Raw genomic sequence first — 12,798 nt, forward strand, 5'->3', positions numbered from 1 at the left:
AGTTGTCATCAATGTCCACTGTCATACCTATTAACTCCCAAGTGGTGAGGCTTCCTTTATGACAACATTTCCAAAGCTGTCTTTCACAGCACCCTGCTATGCTTTGAGCACAACTCATAATGTCTTGCTAATTGACCTTGGCAGCCAATTAGCATGCTGATGCCAGTGGTGTCATTACTAGGTTAGACTAGTCTCTAGGCCAAGCTTGGCAGAACCAAAAGGCAACAGAATTATGAATGGAGATCAATCAGCACGATATCTTCCTAGCCATGTACTTTCTCAAGCTGTTTCTAAGACAGCTCCTTTCTGAATCTGGCAGGTTTCCAGCCATGGCCTAAGATAACCCACAGAGCAACTTGGGATTCATGAATGCAACTTAAGTTTACTTTGCAGCTTGGACAGACCAAAAAAAAAATTCCCAGAGAGAAGTTCTAATAGGCTATAACTAGGCTAATCGGCTATAACTTTGCAGAATAAAGCTATTAAAATGTATTTTCCTATGGCTAATATTAGAAACTTCTGTCTTAGAAAAAACTAAGCTTTGGCCATCAGGCCACCCATACCAAGAAAAATTACAGCGGTACCTCGGTTTACAAACACAATTGGTTCCAGAAGTCTGTACTTAACCTGAAGTGTACTTAACCTGAAGCGAACTTTCCCATTGAAAGTAATGGAAAGTGGATTAATCCGTTCCAGACAGGTCCATGGAGTACTTAAACTGAAAATACTCAAACCGCCGAGGTATGACTGTATTATAATGACAACCTCCATTTAATTAATAACTCCACATGTAATCTGTATTCTTCAACTTTTCTCTTAACCACTTTTTACATACCTTCATTTCCATTTGTTTAAATGTCTATGTAAGCGAAGCAGGGCAGTGGTTGAGAGGTCTCATAAACCAAAGTGCAGGTTTTGAAAGTAGCTTCTGACTCCCATCTTTGAACAATGTGATCTGCTCCAATAAAATGAATTATTTCAATAATAGGTGGAACAGTTTCCATGGTGATCTCAAATCATATAGAAGAAAGTTGGAAGGAGCTCTGGAGGTCCATAGCTTGATCAGAGAAATGGATGATATCACCGAAAGAATAAGTGAAAAGGTGATTTGTTTTGTTATCAAGTTTCCATTCCTATTATCCCCTTGGTGGCGAGTTCCCTAAAATGATGGAAATTCCAGTGACCCAAATAAACTGAGAAATGCAGGGGTGGCATTTTCTTATAGGAATATGTGCAAAAATGAAAGCTGAGATGCCATCAAGCCATTTCAGCTATTGCAGTATTTCTCTTCTTTGTGATTGGGGTTACCCACAAAGTAGTAAAATAGCCTATTCTCTAGAGAGATCTTGTCATAAGTAGGTTCAGTTTAAACTGAACTTGTTCCGTAAACTTTACTGTGTATATACTGCAAAATGATCCAAAATTATTGCTGTTATTATATGTTTATTTGTACCCTTCCCTTTTCCCCAAGAGAACTCAAGGCATGTAAAAAGTGTCAACTTCTTCCTGCAAAATGGCAGGCACCAATGATGGTTTGTTTCCATTGTTTATGAATAACCGGCCTTTTTACACTGGCGTTTGCAAACCATTGATGCTAGCTTTTTACGGACGCCCATGCTATGAAGTGCATATTCCATGACGTCTTATAATACTTTTTGTTTTACTGCTTTCTCTTTAAACCAGTTTGAGATGCTGAATGAAAATGGTCTAGAAATGAAAGAAGGAAAGAAGTTGAAGGTGCTTAAAAGATCTGACCTGTGATCTTTTTCTCTCCTTCCCCTACCCCCCCACCCCACAAATATCTTTATTTCCTTAAGAGTGCACTGATACAAACACTGTACTATGGGAAAGATATGGAAAGTGTAGAAAACCTAATTCGAAAACATGAAGAAATGGAGAGGGAAACTGGTGTCATTCAATCCAAGATAGAGGTAAAAAAATAAATAAATAGTTAATATCCTGAAATGCAAATGGTAAATACTATATTGACACATCCATTGACATTTGTCTTGCATACTATTTTAAGCTAATGCAGTAATCATGTCGCATCAGTTTACAGTGGATCATGGTGTTGTAAAGAGGGTCTTGGGGGGCTAGTTTTGCCATATTATGTTCCCAGTAGTTTACTTTGTGATCTTCCATGGATGGTTTCATTACTAAGATTATTTTTCTTGTCTTTCTTTGTGTATTATATTTTGTGAACAGAAAAGTAGGGCATAAATGTCCAAAATCAAAAGAGGTGTTTGTTTGTTTTTTAGAAGGGGCCATTACACAGTGTGCTTATGCTTTTTTCAGGCTCTGGAGCTAGAATCCTTTCCACTATGCAAGAGGAATCCGTCCTCCATAACTGACAAGCTGACTATGAAGCAAAAGGAAATGAAAAACAACTGGCTACGACTTCAGGGCCAGACCAAGCAAAGGTAAAAATACTTAGAACATGGCCACCTCCATCCTGTAGACATTGTTACCCCAAGAATGGGGAACCTCCAGCTCAGGGGCCAAATGTGGCCCTCTAGAGCTCTCGGTCTGGCCCTTGGGGCTCTCCCTAGGCCATACTTCTTACCAGTTCTGAGTTGCACTCTTGAATGTTTTCCCCCCCTGTCTAGAATGTGACCTTGGACTTTTCATAATGTTTCTTCTTTGTCTGGTGGTTTGTTTGTTTGTTTATTTATTTATTTAACCACATTATACCCGAAGGTCTCAGGACTGTTCACAGAAAAGAACACAATATATAAAATAAAAATAAAAGCAATAACCCAATGTAGAAACTTGCCTACTGTACAAAGGTAGAATTCTGCTCACATTTGCCTCTGGACCCTCCCACTGCTGGCATATAGCCTCTACTTGGGGTGGTATCCAGGTTCCAGATTCAGGAAAACATTGGGTACCACTCTAGCCCTGCTACCATGAGTACCATAATATGTCTACACCACAAAAGATGTTACACCACAAAGATGTTAGGGGCAAAACTTGGATGGTACATGAGTTGAGTATGTGTAATGTGCTGTCATATTTCCGTGTGTGTGTGTGTGTGTGTGTGTGTGTGTGTGAATGTCGCTAAAGGAGAAAGGGAGAAAGTGTAATTTTATAGGTAACGGACTTGCAAGGCTCTCCACACATGGCACAATATGTTTTCTTTGCTGTCTTGAGTTCAGTTTGCAAGCTTTCTATTTTCACTGAACTTGGCTCTATTCCAGCAAAGATATGCTTAGGAATTGTTTCCATGCAAGAAGTACTGCCGGGAAATGCTGCAGGTAGGTCCAGTCAGAACGGCTACTAGATTGTTCTTTGTGTGACAGGGGTGAGAAGTTGGCGGCCTCTTACCAGCTGCAGAAGTTTAATTCTGAAATGAAGGAACTCCTGGACTGGATTCAAGAGGTCAAAGGTCGAATGGAGGCTGGTGGTCTTCCTAGAAGTCTAGCTGAAGCAGAAAGTATGATCGAAGAACATCAGGAAAGAAAGGCAAGTATGAATCACATCAGCTGGCTATAGGCATCCTGTTCATGGATTCCATTGCCTCATTCAGAATCAAGCTACATATTTAGCACAGATGTTTTGGGCTATAGTTCCCATCATCCCTGACCACTGTTAGCTAGGGATCATGGGTGTTGTAGGCCAAAACATCTGGAGGGCCGCAGTTTGGGGATGCCTGATTTAGCACATAGCCTGCATCTACATATTGTGCTTTTTTCTTACTCAGAAGCAAGCACAAGGAACCATTCTGTGGGGAAGGGAGATTACTTAGGTACTTATAACATAGCAGTTTGACTTCACCCTCTTGAGACAGATGAATGCCAGCAACAGTATTAAAACTTCTGTCATTTATTGCAAACTTTTCAATGACAACAAAAATATATTGACTTGGAGAGGGACCAACTATATGCTCAGGCTAGAGAATGAATCATTTGTTCTCTATATTTATTAGCTCTCAGAGTTTCCTGTGCAGTTTCAGTGACAACTCAAAGACTAATGACTTTCCATATAAATATTAGTATTGGAAGGTACTCTACGGAACCTATTTTTGTCCCCTAATGACCTGTACTTTTGGGTAGCTGTATTTCTGCATGAACATTTGACATCAATCTACCCAACATCTTTTTAGGAAGAAATTGAAGCACGAGGGGAAAGGTTCGGGGCGCTCAGCAGCTACGGTCAAACACTTGCCAACTCCGGTCATTATGCAACCCCTGAGATCCACCATTCTCTCACTGGACTTCAACAGGCCTTGACTGAAATGGTCCAGATCTGGCAAGAACAGAATCTGAAACTGCTTCAAGCCATGGATTTGCAGGTTGGTGGGGAAATGGTCTGAGACAGCCAACCAAGACCAGAGCAAGTGCTGTGAGGAAACATCTGTCAGTAGCTGTTTCTGGTTGATAGATGGAGAAAGTGGTAGGCTTAGAATTATGGACTCAAAGGGGAAGAAGGAAAGAATGCACTTAAAGAACTGCAATATGTTGCTGCTTTTGTCTTGGTTCAGTAAACTAAAAATGAATGAATGTCAGTTAGTTTCTTCTTTTTCTAATCTTAGTTTTCCCCATTTCTGCATGGTTGTTGTTTTAATGTCCACATGAAAATTCATATACAGTTTTCTTTACACTTTTCTTAATATACACCTTTTTGAATGCCTTTCCTCTCAAATACAATTCATTTTTGCATACAATTTTCACCAATGCACATATTTTTGTGTACACTTTCTTCTAATGTAATGTGCACACGTTGTTGTTGTTGTTGTTGTTGGAGAATGGTGTTGCAAAATCCAGAAAAGTGCAAAATTGTGTTTTGATTCATTTATTATCCAAAGTGCAAGCAAATTAAGTCGGTTTGCATTAAAATGTGAATGAGTGCAATTCTCCTACATCCCTACACTAAACTTATCTTCAGCTCAAACTGAAACCATCAGTTAACTTAGATATATCCTCCTGTTTCAATTTTGGGCAGTGTGTGTCTATGTGTTTCCCTAAAATGCATAAAACAAAGATATTTTGTCAGGCTTGATTTATATTTATATTTATATGTTGATATGGCTTGATTTATCAATGAGCATAACTGGAACTCATCTTGGTTTAATAGTCGTGTTTATTAAACCATGGATCAATGCCTTGTCGTGGCGAAGGGGCTTGAATAACTCAGAGAAGCTATGAGCTATGCCATGCAGGGCCACCCAAGACGGACAGGTCATAGTGGAGAGTTTTGACTAAACGTGATCCACCTGGAGAAGGAACTGGCAAGCCACTCCAGTATCCCTGCCAAGAAAACTCCATGGACAAAGACAACAGGCATATAAAAGTTATGACGCTGGAAGATGAGCCCCTCAGGTCGGAAGGCGTCCAACATGCTACTGAGGAAGAGCGGAGGACAAGTACAAGTAGATTCAGAGCTGATGAAGCGGCTGGGCCAAAGCCGAAAGGACGCTCAGTTGCGGATATGCCTGGAAGCGAAAGGAAAGTCCGATGCTGTAAAGAAAAATATTGCATAGGAACCTGGAATGTAAGAACCATGAGTGGAGGTAAGCTGGATGTGGTAAAAAATGAGATGACAAGAATAAATATCGACATCCTGGGCATCAGTGAACTAAAATGGAAGGGAATGGGCGAATTCAGTTCGGATGACTATCATATCTACTACTGTGGGCAAGAATCCCGTAGTAGAAATGGAGTGGCCCTCATAGTCAACAAAAGAGTGGCAAAAGCTGTAATGGGATGCAATCTCAAAAATGACAGAATGATCTCGATACGAATCCAAGGCAGACCTTTTAACATCACAGTAATCCAAGTTTATGCACCAACTACCGGTGCTGAAGAAAGTGAAATTGACCAATTCTATGAAGACCTACAACAACTTCTAGAAATGACACCAAAGAAGGATGTTCTTCTCATTACAGGGGATTGGAATGCTAAAGTAGGGAATCAAGAGATAAAAGGAACAACTGGCAAGTTTGGCCTTGGAGTTCAAAATGAAGCAGGGCAAAGGCTAATAGAGTTCTGTCAAGAGAACAAGCTGGTCATCACAAACACTCTCTTCCAACAACACAAGAGACGACTCTACACATGGATATCACCAAATGGGCAGCATCGAAATCAGATTGATTATATTCTCTGCAGCCAAAGATGGAGAAGCTCTATACAGTCAGCAAAAACAAGACCTGGAGCTGACTGTAACTCAGATCATCAGCTTCTTATAGCAAAATTCCAGCTTAAACTGAAGAAAGTAGGAAAAACCACTGGGCCAGTAAGATACAATCTGAATCAAATCCCTTATGAATACACAGTGGAAGTGAGGAACAGGTTTAAGGATTTAGATTTGGTGGACAGAGTGCCTGAAGAACTATGGATGGAGGCTCGTAACATTATACAGGAGGCAGCAACGAAAACCATCCCAAGGAAAAGGAAATGCAAGAAAGCAAAATGGCTATCCAACGAGGCCTTACAAATAGCGGAGGAGAGGAGGCAAGCAAAATGCAAGGGAGATAGGGAAAGATACAGGAAACTGAATGCAGACTTCCAAAAAACAGCAAGGAGAGACAAGAGGGTCTTCTTAAATGAGCAATGCAAAGAAATAGAGGAAAACAATAGAATGGGGAAAACCAGAGATCTGTTCAAGAAAATTGGAGATATGAAAGGAACATTTCGTACAAAGATTACCATAATCAAGGACAAAAGTGGTAAGGACCTAACAGAAGCAGAAGACATCAAGAAGAGGTGGCAAGAATACACAGAGGAATTATACCAGAAAGATATGGAGGTCTCATACACCCCAGGTAGTGTGGTTGCTGACCTTGAGCCAGACATCTTGGAGAGTGAAGTCAAATGGGCCTTAGAAAGCATTGCTAATAACAAGGCCAGTGGAAGTGATGATATTCCAGCTGAACTATTTAAAATTTTAAAAGATGATGCTGTTAAGGTGCTACACCCAATATGCCAGCAAGTTTGGAAAACTCAGCAATGGCCAGAGGATTGGAGAAGATCAGTCTACATCCCAATTCCAAAGAAGGGCAGTGCCAAAGAATGCTCCAACTACCGCACAATTGCGCTCATTTCACACGCTAGCAAGGTTATGCTTAAAATTCTACAAGGCAGGCTTAGGCAGTATGTGGACGGAGAACTCCCAGAAGTGCAAGCTGGATTTCGAAAGGGCAGAGGAACCAGAGACCAAATAGCAAACATGCGCTGGATTATGGAGAAAGCTAGAGAGTTCCAGAAAAACGTCTACTTCTGCTTCATTGACTATGCAAAAGCCTTTGACTGTGTCGACCACAGCAAACTATGGCAAGTTCTTAAAGAAATGGGAGTGCCTGATCACCTCATCTGTCTCCTGAGAAATCTCTATGTGGGACAAGAAGCTACAGTTAGAACTGGATATGGAACAACTGATTGGTTCAAAATTGGGAAAGGAGTACGACAAGGTTGTATATTGTCTCCCTGCTTATTTAACTTATATGCAGAATTCATCATGCGAAAGGCTGGACTAGATGAATCCCAAGCCGGAATTAAGATTGCCGGAAGAAATATCAACAACCTCAGATATGCAGATGACACAACCTTGATGGCAGAAAGCGAGGAGGAATTAAAGAACCTTTTAATGAGGGTGAAAGAGGAGAGCGCAAAATATGGTCTGAAGCTCAACATCAAAAAAACCAAGATCATGGCCACTGGTCCCATCACCTCCTGGCAAATAGAAGGGGAAGAAATGGAGGCAGTGAGAGATTTTACTTTCTTGGGCTCCTTGATCACTGCAGATGGTGACAGCAGTCACGAAATTAAAAGACGCCTGCTTCTTGGGAGAAAAGCAATGACAAACCTAGACAGCATCTTAAAAAGCAGAGACATCACTTTGCCGACAAAGGTCCGTATAGTTAAAGCTATGGTTTTCCCAATAGTGATGTATGGAAGTGAGAGCTGGACCATAAAGAAGGCTGATCGTCGAAGAATTGATGCTTTTGAATTATGGTGCTGGAGGAGACTCTTGAGAGTCCCATGGACTGCTAGAAGATCAAACCTATCCATTCTTAAGGAAATCAGCCCTGAGTGCTCCCTGGAAGGACAGATCGTGAAGCTGAGGCTCCAATACTTTGGCCACCTCATGAGAAGAGAAGAATCCTTGGAAAAGACCCTGATGTTGGGAAAGATTGAGGGCACTAGGAGAAGGGGACGACAGAGGACAAGATGGTTGGACAGTGTTCTCGAAGCTACGAACATGAGTTTGACCAAACTGCGGGAGGCAGTGCAAGACAGGAGTGCCTGGCGTGCTATGGTCCATGGGGTCACGAAGAGTCGGACACGACTAAACGACTAAACAACAACAACATGCCTTTTCACATGGAAGCTATTTTCTCTATTCATTGATATGTAGAAAATGGCTTCTGTTTCTCACTGAGAAGACCATGGCACAAAGCATCCATTGAGGAGCACTCTTTCATTCATTAGTGGTTTACTTAGATAATTGTCAGAGCACTTGAATTGCATGTAGAAAGTCCCTAGCATCTCCAGCTAAATGATAAGGTATCAGGAGATGTGAAAGACCTCTTCCTAAGACCCTGGAGAGCAGCTGCCAGTCAGAGTAGACATTACTGGGTTCAGCAGGTATATCCTCTGACATAAGACCACTTCCTAATTCCTGGTGCAAGGGGTGGGGTGGAAATCCAGTCACCACTGGATATAGTAATGACTCTGAATCCTGGAACTGTCTGCTGTGCCGCTTTTTAATATTGGCAATGACTTGGATGCTTATAAGTAATGTTAGATCTTCCACCGGTACCTATCCTAAGCATATTTTCTTGCAAGTAAGCCCCATTGTATTTTGTGCTCACCATCCTTCTCTCTCCCCTGCACAGACATTCTTAGGTTATGTGGAGCAGAATGAAAGCTGGCTTAGCAGCAAAGAGGCCTTCTTAGCAAACAAAGACTTGGGGGTAAGAAAAATGAGCTATATGTTTTCTATTTTCAACTAGAGGGAGAAGACGTTGGCACAGAGTAGAAAGTGTAAAAAACCCTCCTTTTTTAAAAAAAAATCACCCTTAGGAAAACTTACTTTTAGCTTTCTTTGCCAAAAGGCACATGGGATTCCTCACCTATTGTCTCCTGCTACCATTGGCTTTATTTAGTAGTTTCCTATTCCTCACTCTCTCCTCTCTTACACCATCCTCCAGTCTGCCTATTCTTTCTAATAATGCACATGTATTAGGGCAGACTCTGAAAACACTGATGAATTACAAAGCCACATAGTCAACCAGAGCTTTTGATGATACCCCCATATTCTGTGGTCTTGCATTCAACAAGCAAAACTATCCTGACCCGCTGGAAACTTTAGATCAATGGACATTTGAATCCTAAAATAAAAGCATTCCCCAGCTTTGACAGTGGACCCTAAGCTCAGTGGAAGAACAATTGCTTTGTATGCAGGAGGTGCCAAGTTCCACCCCGGGTATATCCAGTTATATACTGATTAGATGAGGTGAAGTGAACCCTTGGTCCTCCAGAAGTTGCTGAACTACAACTCCTGTCAACTTCAGCAAACATGGCCAGTGGCTGGGCTGATACAAGGTTGTTTCCTATGTTGCCGATTTTTGCCATCCTCTTCAGGATTCGGTATCCAGCGTGGAGAGCCTGCATCAAAAACACATGCAGTTTGAAAAGGCCCTGGAAACCCAGCTGGAGAAGATTGACATGATGGCCTCACGTGCCCAGCAACTGAGGGACAGCCAGCATTATGACTCCGAGAACATCATGAACAAGTGCCAAGCAGTTCTCAGGAGGTAGCACCTAACCTTTTCCTCCTGTGGTATCTGCAAAATCTCTCCTAGCAAGAGTAGAGAATCTCAGGCTCAGGGGAGCCACTGTGGCCCTCCAGCCTTCTCTCTCTGGCCCCAGAATACACTCACCAGCCCCTTTGAGTGCTTCTGCTCAGTGGGAGTGTCGCCTTGAATTGTGCTGATGCCTACAAGGATGGTTGATGGGAAGATGTGTGTGTTGGGGTGTGTTCTGACTTTTGAGTGGAAAGTGTGTTACATCTGTTGCTCTGCTCATGTTTGCCTCTAGTGCCCCCTGCTATTTTCATGTGTCCCCTGGAAGGTTCCCCATGGGGGAATATAACTGTCTGTCTGAAAAAGGCTGTACACCTCAAACAGAGACCCATCTTTTAAACGATTTCTTGATTACTTACCATTCATCCTATGGTATTCCAGTTTATCAGAAGCTCTTTCAAATAAAAGTGCACTTACTCAGCTACCAGTGCCCCACTTTGGGAAATGTACATAATATTTACAGATGTTCATAGCGCTAGGAATGTCTGGGAATATGTGCTTCAGATATGCTCATTTTTGGATGCTACTCTGTTAGTGACCTTCCTGCCTTCTTGCCAGCCCTGCTCAGTTCTGTGGTTCTTGGATTCTAGTGAGAATATCTGTCCCAAAAGTTAAGCATATACAGTCATACCTCGGTTTAAGTACACTTCGGTTTGAGTACTTTCAGTTTAAATACTCTGCGGACCTGTCTGGAACGGATTAATCCTCTTTCCATTACTTTCAATGGGAAAGTTTGCTTCAGGTTAAGTATGCTTCAGGTTAAGTACAGACTTCCAGAACCAATTGTGTACTTAAACCGAGGTACCACTGTATTTTGATCTCATTTGGAAGTAGATTGTGAGAAAGTTCAGTTATCACCAGCAATGTTTCTTCTTCTTCTTCTTCTTCTTCTTCTTCTTCTTCTTCTTCTTCTTCTTCTTCTTCTTCTTAGAAAGGAGAGGCTTCTGGAAGTTGTTTTAGCTCGTAGACGTCTGCTGGAGCAGTCGTGGCTACTACAAAAATTTCTACGGGATTCCTTTGAGGTATAATCTATTTTATTTGCTGAGATTAATTTAAGCCATGATGTGAGATCCAGTTAGCATTGTCTGATATGAAGTAATGTGTGTGGATGCTGGGAGACAGAAAATGGAGCAAATCATGGAATACCTTGGAGGGCACCTCATGGGCTCTGCAAACATCAACTGAATTTAAAGCCTTTCTGTGAAGTGTAGATAACAAGTGAGATAATTCACCCCTTATGGAAACATACAAATGCATTGCATACAAATGATCTCAGGATCAATCCTTTGCATCTCCAGAGGGTTTGATCCTGGAGAGACCACTGTCTGAAGCTCCAGAAAGCCACTGCCAGAATGAATGCCTGAATGGAGATCTGTGCATGAGAGTAAGGGCCTTGTTACTGATTGGGAACCTGCTTGTGTGGACAGAGCCCTTTCTCTGACAATTCCACATGTGGGAGCTCCTTCCAGGCATTCAGTGTATATATGGAGACGGAGAAGGCTGGAGCCTGCCATGAACCATTTCTGCACATTAATTAGTTACAATACCTGGAGGAAAGCAAATAGAGGAATAGTTCTGAAAGAACTCTGCGGGATCTCTTAACTGTAAGTCATCCTGGGTGTTAATGCTGGAGTGTGATCTACAACATTTTCTTTGTGAGTCTCCTTTTCCTAAGGGCAACTTGTTATTGAGCAGTCACTCTGATTGGTTTGCAAGGAAGCCAGATGACGTTGCGTCCAAAGCAAGTGTCATCCCACATCTTCCACTCTACTGCATTCTCCCATCACTTTCATTATCGCAAAAAATCTGCTGTTTGGGGGGAGCTCACTTGTTATGAAAGAGCTCCAAATCAGCTTCTGCTGTGCAACCTGAATTTGCTGTCTGTGATTGAGCCCCACCCAGTAAATATTGTCAGCCTGGAAGTGCTCAAAGTGGGAAGCCTGATGGAGGAACAGAAGACACTGCCAGCCTTGTTTGCCTTTTTCACTTCCTTGTTGTTTCTCCCCAAAGGTGGCTGCCTGGATGAATGAAAAAAACAGCATTGCTCTGGATGAGAGCTGGAGAGACCCAAGCAACCTTCAGGCCAAACTGCAAAAGCAGCAGACTTTCCAGGCAGAGATTGTGGCCAACAGAAGCCACCTAGATAGAATCAAAGCTGTAAGTCTGAAGAGGGGCTGCCAGAGAAGTCTGGTTCACTGACCAAAAGAATGCTTGGCCAACAGAAATAAAATTACTTGAGCTTAATTATGAGTCCCAAGGAAGATGAGATTGCTTGAAACTGTTGATACTTAAGGATGTAGTTCAGAAAGATGTTGCCCAGTTCAGAAAGATGAGCCAACAAGAGAAAAGACTTTGATTTTCTTTATTTGCAGGAAGGAGAGAAAATGATCCAGGAGGGTCATTGTGCCTCTGATGCCATCCAGTCCAGGATGCAGGAAATAGATGAGCTTTGGAATGAGTTGCTGCAAAACTGCCATGAAAAGAGAAGGAAGATGCAAGATGCCTACAAGGTGAAGCAAAACATCTTGGGTGGGTGATAATAGAGAAAGAGTGGTGTAGCTGGAAGTCGACTTCCAGATATACCTGGACTACAACCCCCAACATCTCTGACCCTTAGCTATGCTCACAAGGTTGATGGGAGGTGCAGTTCAATGCCACCTGGAGGACCACACATTCCTCACCTTTGTTTGGTTGACAGGTTGCCAATTTAAAAGTCAAGGTTAGCCGGAGGAAGGATTTTCCACCAGCAGTATAAATAATGTGAACATAATTATGACTCACAAGGAAGAGAGGGTCACTTGAAGGTGCTGATATTGAAGAATTTGGTTAGAAAGGTGTTCCCAAGTTCAGAAAGATTTTCTTTATTTGCAAGGTGGAGAGATGAAAGAATTACTTAGCAATGTGTGGTGTCTATGCTTGCACTCGTAAAAGGGGTCTGACCAATCCTCATTTGGTTCCCCCCCCCTGCCCGGCTTCTAAATGTCAGCTTACATCTG

General features: G+C 42.1%; 2 protein-coding genes across 2 annotated transcripts in view; one reads left to right on the plus strand and one right to left on the minus strand.

Annotated features, from left to right (window-relative positions):
• The window catches only part of LOC132591998 (uncharacterized), a 452,388-nt gene that overhangs the window by 343,006 nt on the left and 96,584 nt on the right, over positions 1 to 12,798 (minus strand). The gene's annotated exons all lie outside the window — the stretch shown is intronic.
• The window catches only part of SPTBN5 (spectrin beta, non-erythrocytic 5), a 114,612-nt gene that overhangs the window by 77,419 nt on the left and 24,395 nt on the right, over positions 1 to 12,798 (plus strand). The window contains exons 41-50 of the mRNA XM_088670333.1: positions 989 to 1,103; positions 1,818 to 1,931; positions 2,296 to 2,420; positions 3,300 to 3,466; positions 4,107 to 4,291; positions 8,834 to 8,911; positions 9,582 to 9,754; positions 10,734 to 10,824; positions 11,813 to 11,959; positions 12,175 to 12,312. Of these exons, the coding sequence (XP_088526459.1) occupies positions 989 to 1,103; positions 1,818 to 1,931; positions 2,296 to 2,420; positions 3,300 to 3,466; positions 4,107 to 4,291; positions 8,834 to 8,911; positions 9,582 to 9,754; positions 10,734 to 10,824; positions 11,813 to 11,959; positions 12,175 to 12,312 (1,333 nt within the window). The remainder of the gene's footprint in view (positions 1 to 988; positions 1,104 to 1,817; positions 1,932 to 2,295; positions 2,421 to 3,299; positions 3,467 to 4,106; positions 4,292 to 8,833; positions 8,912 to 9,581; positions 9,755 to 10,733; positions 10,825 to 11,812; positions 11,960 to 12,174; positions 12,313 to 12,798) is intronic.

Source organism: Zootoca vivipara, chromosome 1 (genome assembly GCF_965207765.1).
Source record: "Zootoca vivipara chromosome 1, rZooViv2.hap1.1, whole genome shotgun sequence".
Classification (NCBI taxonomy): domain Eukaryota; kingdom Metazoa; phylum Chordata; class Lepidosauria; order Squamata; family Lacertidae; genus Zootoca; species Zootoca vivipara.